The following is a 21,064-nucleotide window of genomic DNA, read 5'->3' as shown; positions in this document are numbered from 1 at the left end:
CATATCGATTCAAATGTTTGGAAGAAGAATATCTTATTATGGCCAAGTTTTGCTCACATAGATTAAATTAGATAGTTAGATTGAATGCAACACCATTTTGCCATCCAATTAAGGGAACCAAAGATTTTTTTTATGTTATTCAAATGTTAAGGATCACATCAAAACCTTACAAAGGGTTTTTGGCAGCCTTTCCTTATTTTGATCTAAATATAACAATGTTTTTATATTTAGTTATGGATTCGTCCATAATAAGCCTTTATATAGCTAGTGAAAATATCTATGAAACTTTAAAATTTCATACAAATCCTTTTGATAACTTAGTAAAAGGTGAGTCTGAATTTATAGGACTAATAAAGGGGGGAAATAAGACAAATTACCCCTTTTATAGAAAAAATATAGGCTTTATTTTATACTGGATAGACAATTACCTAATTTGTTCCAAATAAAAAAACCCACCAAATTCTACTTGAAAATAGTAGTAGCTTTAACAAAGGTTAAAGCTTTAGGTCTCTTCATTTTAGTCCATATCTATAAGGTTTTGTGGTATTCTCAAGCCAATTATAAAGAAAAACCATTTATGATAAAAGAAAATAGTCATGGGGTGATCTTGTGGGTTCAAGCATTGGCAACTAACTATTTTCCTAGGTTAAGCAATATAAGAGTGAACTCGACCCCATTTTTTTTATATATATGTTCCTCCTTTCTCGAGCATTCTTTTGGAGAATATGTGAAATTCTTCTTGAACATCATCGATAAAAGTGAAATAACAACATTTCTTTTAGCATCAACTAGGAAATGGCTCTCTATAGATATTACTACCATGAAACCAAAAGTCAAATGTAAAAAAAGCTTGAAAACATTGTAGTTTGGAAAAAATCCTAACCTACGAAGATTTATATTTTAGACTAGTAATAGACTTTATCCTAAGAAATATTTCTTATTTTTATGAGCCTTACTACCCCTACTTAGTGGCTATATAATTAAGATTCCTCAGAGGCATACCCTTTCTTATACTATTTAGTGTGGATAAAGGTGATCTAGATAGACTTTTTTTGATAGTTTAAACCAAGTAATGGAAGTAATAGTGGCATTAAAATATCACTTCAATCATTGCCAAATAATGGACTTCTCATTTAATGGGGGTCATTAATTAAGATTTTTTTTACGTGTTTAGAAAAACCCTAGAACTTTTGTACAATTCTCTCTTAGAAGGCATAATAGAAAAGTTTTTTCTTTGTCAACCAACCATTATAGAATGGAAAATAAGAATCCCAACAATCCTTCGTACTATATTGAGAAAAAAGGTATGCTTATGAATGTTCTGGTAAGAGCACTTATTTTGAATTGATTTTTTATTACAATTTATTGTTTTTTTTTATGATTTTATGCTTGAATCTAAAATAGTGGTATATAAAGAAAAGAGCAGATAGAAACTAAATGTGATCCTAAATCAACTGTCAATCATAAAAGAACCTCAAAATCCTCTACCATTTAATGAAAAAGAAAATAAAGCCCTGATTGTTGAGTTATGGACCATACCTAAAATAAGTTATATTAATCATTTTTTATAGTGTTTTATATGTCATTTTTAAACTTAAGTCCACCCTTATTATTATTTTTTATAAGAACTAATGACTTCACCTTCTCTAGAAATTGTGTTTTCTATTGTTACTACTGAAAACTAGAAAGCCTTATTAGCCAAAATTGTTGAAGTTCTTTCCTTATCTATTTTTGAAGTGACACTAGCTCCAAGGTCTTATACATAACAAATTGATGCTACTAAAGTACTAGATAAAACTCGTTTTTTCAAGTACTACTATAAGTTTTCTATAGTGATGGAGCCTCTTACAGTAGCCCCTTTTCAAGTTGAAGTTATGGTCATACCTCTATAAGCTATTTTTATAAAAGCATGAGTCATACTTGAGAACATGGTTGCTCATATCATAAGTGAAAACAATACACTATAGGACACCAATATAGTCATCTAAGATGTGACAACAATTGCACCTTCTAGTGAAAAACTGGGTGTTATCCTAATTTTTCTTTCCTAACATGAGGTAAATGAACAATGAAAGTGAAAGATTAGCATTAGTGTTAATCTAATAGCTAACAACCTTTAGGAGTCCTTAAAGGCTAAAGCTCCTTCTTTTTTTCAAAGCACTAGAATACTACTACAATAGTGCTCTTACATCTCTTATTAAAGAGGAAAAGGTCATGATGCTAGATTAACCATATATGGTGACTCCCCCAAGTTAACATGCATGTATTTGTTGTTTTTTTTCCTCAAAAACACTTTTAATTTTCATGTTTTCAATGTTAATAAAAACCATTCTTTAGATTATAAGGCTTTGGATGTTGCATTTTATCAAAAATACAATCCTCTATTGATCATATCCTAAGAAAAAAAAACCAACTGAGAGAGTCTTTATTGGTTAATATCAAGGAGGTTATGGAAATTCTTGCCTTTAAGGATAATGTTTTAGGAAATAAAGCCTTTACTGATACTTGAAGTAACTCCTAGAAGACACTCTTTCCTATGACCTCAAATATTCATTGGACCATAGTGTAAGGGAAGCCTTGGTACAATTGCATAAGTATATTGATCCCTTTATTAATATCAGGGAAACTACAACAAAAGTGTTATATAATTGTAAGGTTGTCCAAGAATGTTTTAGAGCCTATAGAGAATTATAAGAAGTTGAGTATTCAATTGTCGAATAGGCTAACTAATCCTATAAAGATGGCTCCCTACAAGTCTGGTTTTAATAAGCTAAGGTGGCTTGTATGAGAGAGAACTTAATGTATATGTCTTGTAATCAATCAGTTAGTTACATGCATGATTGACTTTGTTCATGTAAGAACATATTTATTAATAATAAAGATATTTTTTATCTTTAATATTGAATAATATTTGAATAATGAGTCTAGAGTAAAGATAAAGTCATTGGGATACCTAAAACTAATAAGTTGGTGCTTGTCAGATGACATGTACATTAAATTCATCCGTATGAGGATTTAATATAGAGATCACTTATGTCCATGAAAAGATTTATGTGATAGTTGTGTAAGTGATCCTTAGACTTAAGATCACTAAGTTATCTTATATAAGGAATGTTATGCTTTGATCTTGACTTCATATTGTCCCAATCAAGGTTAAAAAATCAATAGATATTTAGTATAACATGAACTATATAAATGTATTTTAGTGTTCAATAGAGGATTCATCTCTCTAAGTGAATTAGGGAAAATATTCCATCTATTCTCAAATAATATTGATTGTAAAATTCTTATGCAAGGTGAAATGAGATTTGAAAAGAGTTTCAAATCTTATTTAAATAATAATTGATTATGGTGTTGAGAACAAACATGATTTGATAAAGCGTCTAAGAATTGATGAAGTATAAATCAAAATATTCTACATAAATGGATAATAATTACACTAAAAACTGGTCACTAAAAGGTTAAGTCAAATAAAGTATAACTTTTCTAATATTTAGGGGATCATTGCATATTGCTAGACATTGTACTTGATATTAAAATATAAATCAATCAATATATTGAATTGATGATAAGTTTATTTGTTTAATTTATTTAACCCTATTTTATTTAGGATTATGATTTATATTCAAGACAACACACTAGGAAACCTAATTAGAAAGATTAATAAAGTGTTGATTATAAAAAAAAAAAATTAAAGATTGAGGACTCTAATCTAATTAATATAAGGGATTATAATTTTATGCTTCAGAAAATCAAGAACTTGATTGAATAAATTTTAGAATCCTGAAATAAAATATGTGAAATTGTTTTAGGGAGAAAAGTAATATTTTTCTATTTATAGGGTAATCAGGTTTTTTCTATAAATCAAATTTATGCCTTATATTTTTAGCAAGTCATATAAAGCTACAAATGATAAAGAAACACCTTAAAACATAAAATAATAATAAAAAAACAGAGAGCTAACACTCAAAGATATAGTGACCCCTCTCTCTTAAAAAGGTTTTAGGAGATGTCATACTAATGGTTCATTAAATTACTATTAGAGGCCGAACGTTTGTCGACTTATGATTTGTGATAACTTAGCTTTGAAGAAGTTGTTCAAGTCTCAAAGAGAAGATGTAATCTTTGCGTAATCCTAAATGACCCTAGATTGTATAATGGAATCCTTGAGAGTTATGAAAAAAATTTAAATTTATTATTTTTGCTATGTTTATATATTTTGGGAAACCTAACAAAACTGGTTAAGGTTGAGAAGGAGCTAATTAAGGCTAAATCGAATTAGGCCTTTAGAGAGGTTAAAGTCATGAATCAATTTTAATGTTGGCAGTTTTCAAGAACGGTCTTCCAAACAAGATAGAGGTGTTGGTGTTTAAGGAATCACACCAAGTGGATAAACAAAATTACGATTTGCAAATTTTATTATAATAATAGTTTTAAGGAAAGGCTCAGGACTAAGAGAATCATATACATTTTATTCATAACATTAATAGATGCACCCAAATCACATAAAGCCCTTTTAAAGCTAACATTACCAATAACACATGGGATAGTAAACGCATCTAGGTCTTTTTTTTTTAAAGGTAAATTCTTTTGAACAACAACAGATACAACTTTACCCATACTTATCGTTTCGTAGCCTTTTAGCTTGTAAGCTCTTTTGGTAGTACACAGCTCCTTCAAGAATTTGGTATATTTGAAAATTTGCTTGATAGTATCAATTAAAGGAATGTTGAGTTTCACTTTCTTAAAAACCTCTAAAATCTCTTTTTCTTTGTCCTCTTTCTTAGACCAAGAAGAACTCAAAGGAAAGGGAGGGATTTTCTTGAAATTGGAATTTATTGAGTTAGGACTTACTTTTGAGTATTGGTGGTTGTTTCTTCTTTATGCTCAGTTCAGTTTCTATCTCCTCTTCTTCCTCTATCTCAATTTGTTTTGACCTTTGCTCTTCAAGTTCTTTTCCACTTCGCAGCGTGATCGCACTAACATTTTCTTTTGGATTCAATACTTGGGAGGGTAATTTTCCGTTGATTTGTGCTTCTAATTTCCCTACATTTAAAGTTACTTACCCCATTTGCTTTTTTAAGTTGTGAATACTTGACTTTGTTTCTTGTTGAAAAGACATGATATTTTATTGTAAAATCACTATGTTAGAAGCTAAAGTTTTCATCATCTCACGAAGATCATCACTCAATGACCCAATAACATTGGAATTTGTAAATGTAGAGGGTTGTTTCGCTTGATAATTCTGTTGGGGCTAAAATCCATGAAGGTGGAACTATTGGCCTTGATTGCATTGTTAAGCTAGGTTCTCATAGTGTAAGTTCGGGTGATCTCTTCATCTAGGATTGTACGTATTAGAAAAGGGATCATATTTACGCTGGGGTTGACGATTTAATGCTCCATCAACTACATTAGCTTGTTTAATGTAATCTTCTTACATTGTTGGGAACATATCCGAAGCATGGCCTTGTAACGAGCATATACTACAAACTTTCATTTGCTGTACATTTCCACAAGCCAAAGAACGCATAAAAAAAGTAAGATCATTAACTTTATTCTCAAGGTTAGCAATACTTACCTCATTTACTTGTTTGCTTGGGAACTCTCCATGCGTGCCAAATTGTTTCGAATTGGCTGCCATATTTGAGATTAATTAGCGTGCAACCTCTGATGTTTTAATTACTAATGCCTCTTCACTTGCCACATCAATGATACTACGGTCAATAGGTCCTTTGTAGAAGTATTAAATGAGTAGCTGATTAGTTATTTGATGATGTGGACATTAAATGCACAGCTGCTCAAATCTTTTCTAATATTCAGAGAGTGTTTCCCTATGAGATTGCTGAATCCCACATATTTTTTTCCTTATGTTGGCAACTCGAGATGATGATAAATACTTCTCCAGGAAAATCTTCTTCATGCCATTCCAAGTTCCAATAGACCCAGGAAGAATGGAGAAAAGCCATGCTTTTGCTACCCCTTTTAAAGAGAAAGGGAAAGCTTTCAACTTAACTTGTTCTTCATTAACTCCATTTGGTCTCATATCAACACAAACCATGTGGAACTCCTTGAAATGAGAATAAGGGTCTTCTCTAGCAAGTCTAGTGAATATTGGTAGTAGGTGTATAAACCCAGACTTGAGTTCGAAGTTGGTGTTGTTATCAATGTTTATGCACAATGGTTAATTCTCCATGTTAGGAGCAGCGAGCTCCTTGAGTGTCTGTTGTCGTGCAACAACTTGGTGTTGATGCGAGCTTCTTTTCGTAACCTGCGTAAAGTGTTTTCTATTTCGAGATCTACTTGCACTTGTCCTTGGTTAGTAGATCGAGTTGAAGGCATAATTAGTCAAGAAAACTCAAATAAACAAAAAACAAATCAATCACAAGAGAGATTTAAAGTAGTGAAAGAAAATGAAAATGCAACGATAAACACACAAAAATGCCTAAAACCCCAGAAAACAATGGAATTTGGCCTCGAGAGGGTGGGGCTAGTAGCTAAAGGCAACTAGTCTTGCTCAAAACGTTGTTTTCCTCAAGGAAACTAAATGCTGAAACCTAATTCCACCAAAAGTTCCATTTTAAACAGTACCACAACTCTATTTTTATTTTCTTTTTCTTTTTCTTTCTTTTGAACGAAATAAATAACAATCACAGCACAAGAATCAACTAGAATCACTTCCCCAGTAATGGCACCAAAATTTTGTCGCGATGTCGTGTTCATACAAATTAATTACTCTAGCTTAAATAAATAAGATAATATAGAGCAAGCAAGGGGTCGATCACTCAAGGAAGATCTAATTCAAATATTAAAACTTCGATTTTGATAGCAAACTTAACAGTATATTAGTTTAGAATAATAAATTAGAGTATGCTCTAACAATCAAACTAAACAATCATAGGAAATAAGCATAGGAAAACATTCATACTCATCATATAAATTGAAAAGAAAAGATAGAATAGATCTTATAGTTTTTGAAATTCAAAGGTTTTTGTATCATTTTAACCAAGAAAAATAACTTAGACTTGCATGTCTATCAAAAAACTAAGAAAGAGAAAAGATGAGAACATAATTTATAGTATAGAAAAACATTTTCTTCTTCTTTCTAGATGCCTCCTTCTATTTATTTCTCTTTTTTATTTATTTAATAGGAAACCCTAATCCCCACACCCCTCTAATTTGTTTGTATCATTCAAAAAATAAAAATAGTCTTTTTCAAAGTAGACAATTTACATTTAAGTCGTACAATAATTATTTTCCTAAAAAGAAGAAAAAATAGTCTTGCATAAAATCTTCAAGCTTTGAATTTGGACTCAGAGAATTTAAATTACCCAAATAAAGACCTTTTCCATACGCAGAAATAATTGTCGTGTTGGTTTGGATGCTTTGAAAGTAAGTAGGACTTGTTTCTTCACAAAACTTGTCTATTGACAGAATTTATAGGTTGTCTTACAAAAATCATATCTCTCTTATATGAGCTCCTTTTCTGCTGACATTTGGTACGTTGATAAGTCTTTGAGTTTGAAATCCAAAAAAATTGATTCTGCAACAAATAAACTTCTTTAACTCAAGATATTCAAGTCTGAATGGCCAAAGGTCAAAATTGGCAGAATGTGAGACTTATCTTTGAAGGTTGCGATTTTCATGCCCTTTATTTTTTTATTTTTCTTGCCATATATGTATAGAAAGCTATGAATGTTATCTTTCTAATTCCACTATAATTACTTCATTTCAACCTCTACAACTCAAGTCCTGCATAAAACATTGATCAGATGTCAAATCTATCAATATTCGACACAGGTTGGAACATGGTCTGAATTTTATCTCCAATTTACTTCTTTTTGAATCTTACATCTAAAAGTGCCTTAAAAACATAAAAACAAAGACTATTAAGGCATTTTATATAAAAGCACATGGACAAAATATTAAATAAATGTGGGTAAAACTATCGAATAATATAGTTGCATCACTTAATATATCTGCAAATTTACATATAAGTTCACATTCCAATAACATTGACTCATTGACCTTCTCTAAGTTATCCCAACTCGAGTTTTAAATCATTCTTTAGCTTTTTACCACTTCAATCAATTTGTCTTAACTTCTAAGCCCACATCATCATGTTCGGCTACTACCACTTCATAGCCCCTGCCTTTATGGTCAAGCAGTTTTCAAATCATAGTTCATATCATTATGATCGACTAGTTTACAAATCATAGTTCCTATCATTATGATCGACTAGTTTACAAATCATAGTCCCTAATGGTGACTAGTTTAGGAATCATAGTCCCTGCGTTTACAGGTAATTAGTTTACAAATCATGATCCTTGTCTTTGTTGCCGATTGGTTTTCAAATCATAGTCACTGCCATTGCAGTCAATTATCTTACAAATCATAGTCACTGCCATTGTGGTTGATTAGATTTCAAATCATATTCCCTACTTTTTTGGATGACTGGTTTTCAAATCACGGTCCCCAACATTATGGCCACTAGCTTACAAATAATAGTCCTTGCCATTATGGTTGACTAGTTTACAAATCAGAGTCCCCGCCATGAAGGCATATTCCTTTTCATATCATTTTTCTAAGACGTAGGCATAATTCATATAATATTGTTTTCTTGATGATGAACACTTGTATACAAGTATATATGTGTATGTAGACAGATCACATTCTAACATTTACAAGAATAACTTTTAAAAAAATAAATGAAGTAAGGGGCAACTATAACCTGGAGCTCTTATTGTGCATGCTTATGAAAAAATAGGTCCCACACTAAACATTTCTACTACAAATTCAAAACAATAACAAATCAACATCCCATTTGACCTTACACAAATACACACACTCATTCATTTAACAACCAATTTATCCTAAGCATATAAGTACATAAGTTACCATAAACATTTGCACAATCTTAGCTCATTTTAGCCATTACAAACATACCCAAAATCAATTCATTCTTTAACAATAACATAGGCATATTTGGCTATTTCTTTCCTTAAAATCTTTGGTAAACATCAATATTCATACACACCATTTAGCTTAGCAACCAAAACACATGCAAGCATTCTTTCAGCCATAACAACCTAAACTCATAACTATCATAACAGTCTATAAATACATGTATTTATGGTTGTCATAGATGCCTATACACATACATCTATGCTGTTGTAACAACCTATATTCTCACACATCTAGGTTGTTATAATAGCCTATATTTTTTATATTCGGGTTATTGTAACAACCTGCACTTTAATATGTTCGAGTTGCCGTAATAGCCCATATTTTCACTTTTAGGCTTATCATAACAACCCACAATCATATGCATTCTTGGTAGCTATAATAATCTAAATTCACAAATATAAACACTACCATGATAGCCCTTTAACTCGCCTTGTTGTGTTGTCATCCCTCAATTTGCACATAAACGCTGCCTAAATTAACTTAAACTCAAACACTTTTATATTGCTATAACAACCCTTAATTTCTCCACTTTCAAGTTGTCATAACAACCTATATTTTCATGAATCTGGGCTGTCATACTAGCCTATAAATACCCAATTCATGACTGTTATTCCAGCAACATTTGACCAAGGAGAAAGAGAAAACATACAACATATTTACTTACTTTCAGCTCAATTATCTACCATGCATACATGCACATTTAGATTACATAACAAGTCTATAATTGTTCACCCAAAACCAAGGTTTCCTCTTCCAGAATTTGTTTTTTATCGTTTTCACAACTACTCATACACATTATTTATCCATTTTTGTAATAAAGTTCATAGATAAGCCAATTTTGTTTATTAATTCATTCATTTCCATAATTCCATTTAATTTTTATGTTTTTTATCATCAATTTTTGTAATCCATTTCAATTCAATGTTCAAGCATTTCATCAATCATTTTCATATTCAAATTCACACTTTTCATCAAAAACATGGTGAGTATCTAATTCAAACCTTTAATTACATAGAAATTCTACATTAAGTGTGTGTGTCTATAAACGCTACAACACATCTCAATTCACTCTACAATCATTATAATCAAGATTATACATACAAATTCATCATTAATTCAAATTTTCAAATCAACAATACAAAACTATGCCCAAATTAACAATTCCATCATAATTTTATATTCTCAAAACAATAACACAAAACCATGCCCAAATTAACAATTCCATCATAAATTTATATTCTTAAATTAATAACAACAAAAAATCATGTCCTAATTAATTAACAATTTTACTTTCAATTCCCAACTAATCCTAACATACCCTTTTTTCTTGCTACTAACTATCATTTTAGGTAGTACCAAGAAAAAAAACTATCATTATAGGGCTTTTTTTTTTCTTTCACTAATTCAAGGAACAAATTAAGATGAAATCAAAGAATAACAAAGCCTTTTACCACATCCAATTAACTCAATTTAATGGGTATTTACAATGAAATTCAAGAACAAACCTCTTTCTTCATTTCCTTTAAAACTTTTCTCACCCAAACCGAAGATTTCTCCACCAAAAACCACTATAACTCTCAATTTCTCTCTAATCTCAAAAGATTATGTTGTTTCTTATAGAATTATAACCTTTTTACTACCAATCATGCATGAATTTGGAGAGAAAAATGAATTAATTGTAAGCTCTCTTCATTCCTAAATAGCATCGACCTATATAGAACAAGGAAAGGAATTTATTTTCGCTTCCCTATTTATAACTTTACATTTTTTGTTTTATACCTCTCATGCTTAATTTTTCCTAAATTACAAATTTACTCTTTATTTTTATACCGATCATGTCTAACTTTCATTAAATCTTTGACTGTAGATATTTTTTGTATAACTATTTATATTTTATTTTTGGTCAACGTTTTACACCATTAAACGTGGGGTTTACAAAGGCTTTCTTAAATATGTTTGAGGATCTCCCATATGTCCTGACCCATTAATTAATTCCTTAGACCCCTAAGACAAGATGTACCCTAGAAAGCTTTGAAGGTAATCTACTTTGGCCGGGTAACTTAGGATGTCATCTCCTTGTGCTAGCATAACCAGAATTCTCTGGCAATTATCAACAAATCTTTTATTTATTGATGATTTTCTCCATTTAATTCTACTTTAGATTTCCAAACCTCTCATACAGGTGGAGGAGATAACATAGCCAACAAATCCTCTAAAATTTTTCTATAAAACAACACCTCTATCAGGGGTGATTATTATTTAGAATCAAATAATAAAGTAATTTAACAAGTTTACTGTAACATTCCCATTTTCGGAAAAACCCCAAAACATCTAATGAAAGCGATATGAAAGCTCCTTGAATTTTCAATTCTGATTCAAATACACAGAGTTAAGTATTCAGAGTTTTCAGGAACGCGAGAGCAGTTAATATGTTCAGAAACCATCTTAAATTGAAAATTTTGAATTGCTAGGCCCGTGAGTAACTTCATCTATTGGATCGATTGCCATTTCGAGTTGCTGCATGAATGGTGGCCACTGAACCAGAACAGTTTTTCCTAGTATAACGAACTACCAAAACAGCAGTTCAAATGTTCAGTAGAGAGGGTTGTTCCACTAATGTCGCACTAGAGACAACTATGGTTGTATCCACTATTTTGTCTCTTGGCAATTGGCATTGCCCGGAGCAGTTTTTGAAGGGGCTCTTGATCCCAGGGAGACCCCTTTATTGTTTACGCTGCATGGCTCAAGAAAATATGGTCACGAGAGACGATGTGGAGTAATATTTGGGATTCGGGATTCGGGAATTAGCCTGTGGATTTGACTTGGCTTGATTATACTTTGATAATGATGCATCACCCTGGTTGTATAATTAATGTGTATTAATGAAGGGTTGAGTGATTGCAAAATCATTGCATGATAATAATGCAGCAGTTGACCATAACTGTCAATTTGACCAACCACTTAGTCAATCTTCCTACTGTATTAGTAGGGGTCATAATTTGCGTAGTAGTACGAATATATAAGTATAACAAACTTGCACACATGTTGAGGAGTACGATATAATAGTAGTTTGAGATTACACCAGTGACGGGTTTTGTCTCTTGTTTTGTTTCTCTCGCGAAATTGAATTTTTTTGAAAAAAAAATTAGAGTCATAAGAAAGTTACCGAGGAATGACTCGATTTGAAATTTTTTTTGAAAAATAATATAGTTTAACAAGATTGATATTCAAAATCATGTTTTTTTAAATATTATTGCTATTCTAAATTACGAGTTTAGATTACGTATTTTAGTTTTGCATTGAATTTTGGTAAAAAGTTGTCCAAACTTGGGATTTTGTTCCTTTGAGATTATTTAGTCTTTAATTGATCTAATTAGATATATTTTCATTGATATTATTAAGGTTAAAGTAATAACAATTAGAGTTTGCGTTGGATTGTGAGATAATTTGATTTTGATGAAATGAATATTCTTATTTTACAGAATATTCTTTAAATTTTTTATGTTGTATCATTATGGTAGTACTAGTATTTCTAATACGATTAATAATGTCACTTATAATGATGGATGTACTATGTTCTTGAATGCTACAGAGGCATGTCATTTAAAGATACCAAAAAAGTTACATGCGGAAGACTTGGTTTGAATTATAATGATGTTGAAATAGATATCACTTGAAGGTCTCATGTTAGGGAACATCAATATTTTTCGATATCGATTGCATGTGATATGGATTTTAAAAATATGATGGAATTATTCGTCCAAAGTGGAACAAACATGATGAAGTTGTATATGAGTAGTCAAACTAAACTTAAAAGCTCATATAATGTGGGTATGAAGATACTGATGTATCTATACCCATATCTACTCTGCCACTTGGACAATTATCACATTTAGCTAGTACTGGTACGTCTAGGACATTGAAAGATAGGGTTATGAGAATTTGTGATGAAAATAGAATTAAAACTGTATATTATGATCAGAGTGGGTAGACTCCTCCAAACCTAGTTATAATAAACATGAGGGTGTCATAGGTTTAGTTGAAATATCGTATGATAATGGTGATAAGGTAATGAGCCCTCCTATTTCATAATTTAGTCATGATACCAGAGTTGATAACATGATTTATAATGATTGGTTTGTTTATCGTAGAAAATCATCTGGTAGTGGTGATTTAGTAGTTGGAAAAATTATTGCATCAAAATAAACATACATGTAGCAATACATATAAACCTTTTCTTTTATTATGTAGAATTTGGGTAAGATATACTACAGATTCTATAAGTTGATATGGCTTCCAGATCTTGTGATCTTATACGTCATACATGCAGGTTTTTATTACATTACATGTCTTCAGCACATAAAGATGGATAATGACTTGTTCATGACACTTGTCGAGAGATGGAGACGGGAGCCTCACACATTCCACCTTCGTTTAGGGGAGATAACGCCTACATTACAAGACATTAATATTATGCTTAGCTTACCTATAGATGGGTGAGCACTTACTATCATGGTTATCAAAAATAAGATCACTCTATGTGAGCATGCATTCAGACGAGTGCCTTTTCCAGAAATGTTTTAGGGGAGTATAAGAATGCTTTGGAAAGAATTTTCTGCATTACCTGATGATTATGATGACGAGATCTTACGAAGTATGCTAGAATGTATATACTTTATATATTTGATAATATATTTTTCACGAATCTTAGTGGGATGCTTGTGTCATTGTTCTACCTACCACTGCTAGAGGATCTTGAATCCATTCCACTATATAGTTGGGGTTCATGCATCCTTGCATGTTTGTATAGGCATTTTATATCATGCTAGCTTGGAAAAAACAAAGCAAGTTAGAGGATGTTTATTGATTTTATATGTAAAATAAATGTAATAAGTTTTTTAATTTTGAATGATGCTTTTTATGTTATAGTTGATTACTAGTTATTGTATGCTTTTTGTTCATAAAGCTATGGCCATGGAAGCATTTACATTTAGAGCGACCACGAATTAAGTCCAGACGTGTTATGTTTATTCAGGTTGTAGAGGTTGAGCTACAACTTCCATTAGGATACAAGTAATAATGTTATTGATAATACAAATTATGTTATTTAGATTAAGAGTATTTTTCATGGAAACATTATTTAATAAGTTTCATTACTTATTTACTAGCAGATGGTATGGGAGTAGATATTTTGAAAATAATCCAAACCATGTTTTGTTATTTTATCACAGCAAGTTAGATAGACAACGATCAAATCAAATATGTTATAATAAATTGCAATGTTGATGTTAAAATTGATGTTGGAATTTTTTGATATTGATAAATGTTGGGAAATAATTGTATAGGTTGATGTTGGTAAATGATGAGAAATGATTGTTCATGTTGATTATGGTAAATGACGAGAAATAATTGCTTCCGTTGATGTTGAAATTTTTTGATATTGATAAATGTTGGGAAATAATTGCATAGGTTGATGTTAGTAAATGACGAGAAATAATTGTTTATGTTGATGATGGTAAATGACGAGAAATAATTGCTTGCGTTGATGTTGAAATTTTTTGATATTGATAAATGTTAGGAAATAATTTCATAGGTTGATGTTGGTAAATGATGAGAAATAATTGCATCGGTTGATGTTGGTAAATGAGAGAAATAATTACATTGTTGATGTTTTAATAAGTTGTGTGGAATCCTTATTCGGTAGATAATATGTCAGTTGTCTTGTTATATGCATATTGACCATGGACTTATGGACATCGGTTATCCCCCTCATATTTTTTGAGCTTATTAAGATGCGTAGCTTGTTACAGATTTGAGTGATCAGTTGTATTCCATTAGTCATTTGGGTAGGCACACTGATTATAATTGGATGATCCACCATCTCTAGTATATATCGATGTGGGATGCATGAAGAAATTTTATTTTTAAAGAGGTGCATCCTGTAATTTTCGAGGAGGAATACATGAGTTGGTACCTGAGCATAACACACCGAATCATTACACCAAACTCAGCGTAGGTTCCTCCACGTGAGGAGATGGAGTATGAGCCACATGAACATCGAGTTTAGAATGTTGTAAGTATTTGTTATTTTTTATAGGCTTGAACAAAGTCGTTGCATTTATTTATCGATTAATAATTTATATTTGTTTAATATTACGTTGGACAATTGTTACATGGTGGTCGACATGTTGCGGCTGATCTTTGTGATCTTGATGATGATGATGGACTTGGTCATTATTATGCATCTCTTTGGTTCGAGACATGCCATACTATATTTGACTTGTTATGAGAGACATTGAGCCTAAATGATATTGTCTTAGAGGATGAGATCATACAGATAGATGGAAGTCGTGCTATTAATGAAGTCGACCTATTCACTCATCGTCGCAGAAGATATAGACAGGCTTAGATGTATTATTATGTTGTATTATTTTTTTAGTTAAGAGTTATTTTTATTTTTATTACTTTTGTAATATTATTTTAGCTAATTATCATATTGATTTTAATGTTGTCTTACATATTATGTATTTTCATACTTATTTTAAATAAGCATGATTTAAAATCATTAATTAACAGGTGAACATCGTGACCATGTTGTTTAAAATTTCAAATCATTCATTTACAAGTTAAAAAAAATGCACATTGTTATATTTTGTTATTGCCATTATCAATTATCTTTATAACTAATAAATAAAAACAATATTTAAAAATAACATGTATTAATTTGAAATTATAATTAACAAACAAAAATAATGTTAAATTATATAGTGGTTTAGGCTTTGTTTTACGTAAGATTTGGGGTTGGGTTTAGGATAAAATTATGTTATGATAACACAACTGCTATTCAAATTAGAGTCTGTGTATTTAATAATCGTTATTGATATTAACGGTTGTTTAATAAAGACGCTTATGACAATAATGGTCAATAACGATTGTTTTATAAAGACGCTAATGACAATAATGGTCAATAATGATTGTTTAATAAAGACGCTAATGACAATAACGGTTGTTTAAAACAACTGTTATTCCTATTAACGATTTATTAATAAAACTGCAATTCTCATTAGCAGTTGAGTGAAAGTGTGTTATTTTCTCTATACTTTCTGTTCCATGTAATATTCTCAAATCTTTTACCAAATTGTACTAGTTTGGTAAAATTCACCATGAAATTAGCTCGATGTTTGAAAAATAAGAACTTGACGCACACTCCACATCAATCACAATTAGTTAATACTAGTTAGGTGATTCACGCTACGTCGTGAGTCAACTTTTTTTCCATTAAAAAAAGCTAAGATCCAAGAGTGTTAGGTTTATCTGCAAAGCTATTGTTGTTGTTGTTGTTGTTGTTGTTGTTATAGTAGTTGCAATAGTAGTAATTATTATTATTATTATTATTTTACCCTTCAAAAGATTTGGGTCAGGCAGGAGTGAGCAAGTCTGTAGACCCAAGCGCCTGTCTGTAGAGGCGAGCGGGTCTGGCCCTAGCGCCTAAGGCATGGCAGTCATACCATGCTCAGCGCCTAGGGTTTGCAACCTTACCATGCCCCAGTAAAATTCGAACTGATTATTTTATCCCCAATCATTCTTTTAATGTCAAATATATCCCATAAAAAAGACAATGACACCCCTCACTGCATGCTTAGCAAGTTTTTGTGGCAAGAATAATTTTATCATTACACTACTTCAATCTACAACAATTTGTGTCTAGATAAATAGTGGGAGAGACACTGAGCATTTTTAGTATATTGTATAATATAAGCTGAAGTTGGATTTAAAGGGTCCGGACTTTAAAATTGACAAAAAAAAAAAAAAAAAAACTTGATTTGACGCAGAAAATAGTGAATTTATTGTCTATTAACATGAAAGCTACTAGGCGTAGACGTAAACATAAAGATACATTCAAAATAGTTTTTGTCAGCACTATTTAATGATAAATAGATTTTATTAAACTTGTGGATGTTGCACAATCTGCAGTGAATTGATTGATTCCAAAATATCTTATAGAATAATTAAGATGCACCTTTTGCATTTTTTTAATTTTGGCTATGATACCTCACATATCCGCTCTGCCTTTAATGAAGATTTTGTTGAAAGTTCGAACTTCGGATATGGTAAAAAATTCACAGAACTGTATCAGTGAGATTTTTAATTACAAACAGAGAAGAAATAAAGTTCATCGCAACGGCAATCATGGTGCTTACCTCGCCATGAAGATCAATGCTTGCCTTTATCTCAAATCATTCTTGCATATCTGGTTGACTATTGTTGACTATCTAGGAGCTACAAGGCATATAAAACATGCCACTATTCGTCATAGAAAAATTGGGTTTTTTTACCTTTCCAATACTAAATTCCATAAGTTATCAAATTAAAATTATTTCATTATCTCTTCTTTAATTTTCAACTTCGATGAAAACAATAAAAAATAAAAGATTTGAACTCGTAACTGCTAATTATTAAATTTCTGACATCACATAAAAAAAATATCACAAGTCAAACACTTGAACTAGAATGTAAAACATGTTATTTTTCTGTTCTAATCATTACTAGATCACACAACTAATATTTATAATAAAACAAATAGTAAAATTGGATTGCTTCACCTTTCCAATACTAGATTCCATAAGTTATCAAATTAAGACTATTCTTTGATCTTTCAATTTAAAGCTTTTAAATAAAAAGAAAAAAAAACCCCTAACTCATAACTCAAACACTTGAATCATCAAGCGATTCCATAGATAAATTTACTTTAACTTTTTAGGAAATAAAGTTAATTGCGGTTAACGTAAAAGAAATAGTCAAATTTAAAAATGATCAGTAAAGGCTGTCTTCACTTTTTTTAAAAGGAACTCCTATTATAAAAGGGAACAGGATTTTAACAAGAATCATCCATTCCGATCCTAATTAGATATTTTTATAACAATAAATATTTTTTTATCTTTTTTTAACCTAATATCAAAAAAAGAAATGAACCTATTGATATGATGGGATCAAGAGTTTAATTTAGATGAAAATTGGCTTTCCTTTTGTTGATGGTCAACTTGTGGATTTGTGTTGATCTCTTGGTTTTGACCCATCAAATGAATGACTGCCCATCGACTGATCAAGACCAATGACTTGTTCAGTTGGTGGGCCGTCCTCAACCCAATTTACATGCGAGGTTGGTGAAAGGCATTATCAACCTTTTATCGTTCTTGGCGTTACCATAACCTATCCGTGCCTCAATGGTATAACACGGCCAGTGTTTCTCCTCAGCCAAAAAAAAAAAAACAGTTTGAGTCTTTAGACAAAGCTTTCTACTGTACTGATGAATATTCATAAATGGAAGTGGGATTGAGAAGGACTAGAGAGATGATTCAAATAGAGAATGGTCTTTGGGGGTATAAGATGATAAGGCTAGTAAGTAGTATACAATTATTACAATAGAGTTCAAGAAAAAGTAGAGCCCTGTCTTTATTGGAGAGAAAATAATTATTATTTTTATTATAATAATTGTAATAGTAATGATAGTGTAAAGTAAGAGTATTCTCCCAAGAAGCCAAAACATTACTGATCACACACGCACCTCCTTATAAATTCTTCACATCAGTAATTCAATCTCACCTCACAGTTTGTCTTCATTCCTTTTCTAAAGAAAAATACACACACACACCCCCACAAATATCTTCTTATTGTGCTGGTGAATCTTGAAAGCTAGCGAAAATGGTGGCCAAGAAGCCAAGAATCGTTATTATTGGAGCGGGAATGGCAGGTCTCACAGCTGCAAACAAGCTCTACACTTCCAGTAGCTCTAACGATATGTTTGAGCTCTGCGTTGTGGAAGGTGGTTCAAGGATTGGTGGAAGAATTAACACTTCAGAATTTGGTGGTGACAGGATAGAGATGGGTGCAACATGGATCCATGGCATTGGAGGCAGCCCAGTTCACAAAATTGCTCAGGAAATCCATTCACTTGAGTCTGAGCAGCCGTGGGAGTGCATGGATGGACTCTTGGACGAGCCAAAGACCGTCGCTGAAGGCGGTTTCGAGCTTAGTCCATCTCTTGTGGAGTCAATATCCACAGTCTTTAAGAACCTGATGGATTATGCCCAGGGGAAACTGATTGAACGTGAGGAAAGCAGTGAAGAGGTTGATTTCTGCAAGCTTGCAGATAAGATTTGTAAGATTTGTCCAAGCAATGGCGGTGGTCCTGGAAAGCTCAGTGTTGGTTCTTTTCTCAGACAAGCCCTTAATGTTTACTGGGATTCTGTGAAAGAGCAGGAACAGATCGAAGGGTGTGGTAATTGGAGCAGAAAGTTGATTGAAGAAGCCATATTTGCAATGCATGAAAACATTCAAAGGACCTATACTTCCGCGGGTGATCTCTTGACTCTAGATTTTGATGCAGAAAGTGAGTATCGCATGTTTCCAGGTGAAGAAATCACCATTGCTAAGGGCTACTTGAGTGTCATTGAATCGCTAGCTTCAGTTTTACCTCATGGCCTAATCCAATTAGGCCGCAAGGTCGCAAGAATTGAATGGCAGCCTGAAGCTCACCAATCAAGCGGACATGGTTGTGCTGGTAGGCCTGTGAAGATACATTTCTGCGATGGATCAATAATGTCAGCTGATCATGTTATAGTTACAGTTTCACTCGGGGTACTTAAAGCTGGAATTGGTCCAGATTCAGGTATGTTCAACCCCCCTCTTCCAACTTTCAAGACAGAGGCCATATCCAGGCTAGGATTTGGTGTTGTGAATAAGTTGTTTTTGCAACTGAGTTCAAGGCACGATGGCAGAGATGGTGATTACAGCAAGTTCCCATTCCTGCAAATGGCTTTTCATCGCCCAGACTCCGAATGGAGGCATAAAAAGATACCATGGTGGATGAGAAGGACAGCTTCTCTGAGTCCAATTTATAAAAATTCTGGTGTGTTGCTATCTTGGTTTGCAGGGAAAGAAGCTCTTGAGCTCGAAACTCTTAGTGATGAAGAGATTATTGATGGGGTGTCAACAACACTATCTAGCTTTTTGTCACAGCCCCACAAACAATTGAATTCTAATTCTCATGGAGTATGCAATGGGAAAGAGAAATCTGTGGATGGGAATAGAGTTAGATTCGCCAACGTATTGAAGAGTAAATGGGGTAACGATCCTCTCTTCTTGGGATCTTACAGTTATGTTGCAGTTGGATCAAGTGGCGATGACCTAGACACATTGGCAGAGCCATTGCCAAATACTGATACTTTAGGATCTGCTCCACTTCAAATTCTGTTTGCAGGGGAGGCAACACACAGAACCCATTATTCTACTACTCACGGAGCTTATTTTAGTGGTCTTAGAGAAGCCAGTAGGCTTCTTCAACATTATCATTGTGTTGGGGTTTAGACACTTAGTGGTTTAATTTTGATCTTTTTTTCTAAGACACTTAATTTTCTGATATCTTTCTTTCTTTCTTTCAATTTCCTTCCGTCTAAAACATCTCTCTCTCTCTCTCTCTCTCTCTCTCTCTCTAGATTTGAGTACCACCAGAGAGCAAAAGGAAAAGGAATGGGATTAGGGAGGGATGAAAGAGATAGATGGGGACATTTTTAGATGTATTGCCTGAATTAAAGAACCTTCTTTCCATTTTCTAATGCTTTCTCTTTGTTTGTGATTGCGCGAGTGTGGTTTCTTTCTCTATTTTAAGTTCTATTTGATCTTCAAAGCAAACCAATTAAGATGATGTTTGTTTGGCATTGATTGAATTTTTTCGAAGTTCGAGGCAAAAAACAAAAGAAAGCTTTGGATCCCACCTCTTTGTTAAGTGTATCTTTTTGCTTCCTCGGTCGACAGGATCCGATAAACCCGGCTCTTTCCAGCTCGGAGTCTCTTCATCAGTTGCCCTACAGCTTGTCTCTCTGCCCAACCCCTTGTTAACTCCAAACACAACTTGGACATAGAATTTACACCACCATCACACAGCTAGGGACAATCAATGAGCTGGCTGTAAGAGTATGTGATTCACATGAAAATCTGGATATGAACCGAGCCTGGGGTCCCATGCCATGCCATACAGTACATCTACTGTATCAAATTGCAGCCACGATGGGCCAACAGGGAGTCAGTCAATCAGACTGGT

General features: G+C 32.4%; 1 protein-coding gene across 1 annotated transcript; it reads left to right on the top strand.

Moving 5' to 3' along the window:
• The first annotated feature begins 18,368 nt into the window (after positions 1 to 18,368).
• On the top strand, positions 18,369 to 20,579 carry LOC7484673 (probable polyamine oxidase 5). The gene has a single exon (XM_002309190.4). The coding sequence runs from the start codon at positions 18,667 to 18,669 to the stop codon at positions 20,329 to 20,331; it is 1,665 nt and encodes a 554-aa protein (XP_002309226.1). The 5' UTR covers positions 18,369 to 18,666; the 3' UTR covers positions 20,332 to 20,579.
• Positions 20,580 to 21,064: the final 485 nt, after the last annotated feature.

The sequence above is a fragment of the Populus trichocarpa genome, chromosome 6 (genome assembly GCF_000002775.5).
Source record: "Populus trichocarpa isolate Nisqually-1 chromosome 6, P.trichocarpa_v4.1, whole genome shotgun sequence".
Classification (NCBI taxonomy): domain Eukaryota; kingdom Viridiplantae; phylum Streptophyta; class Magnoliopsida; order Malpighiales; family Salicaceae; genus Populus; species Populus trichocarpa.
This window is presented reverse-complemented; position numbering and strand designations above follow the sequence as displayed.

What these genes read in the sequence shown, in the direction of transcription:
- LOC7484673 (XM_002309190.4), top strand. Translation starts at nt 18,667, where the DNA reads ATGGTGGCCAAGAAGCCAAGAATCGTTATTATTGGAGCGGGAATGGCA.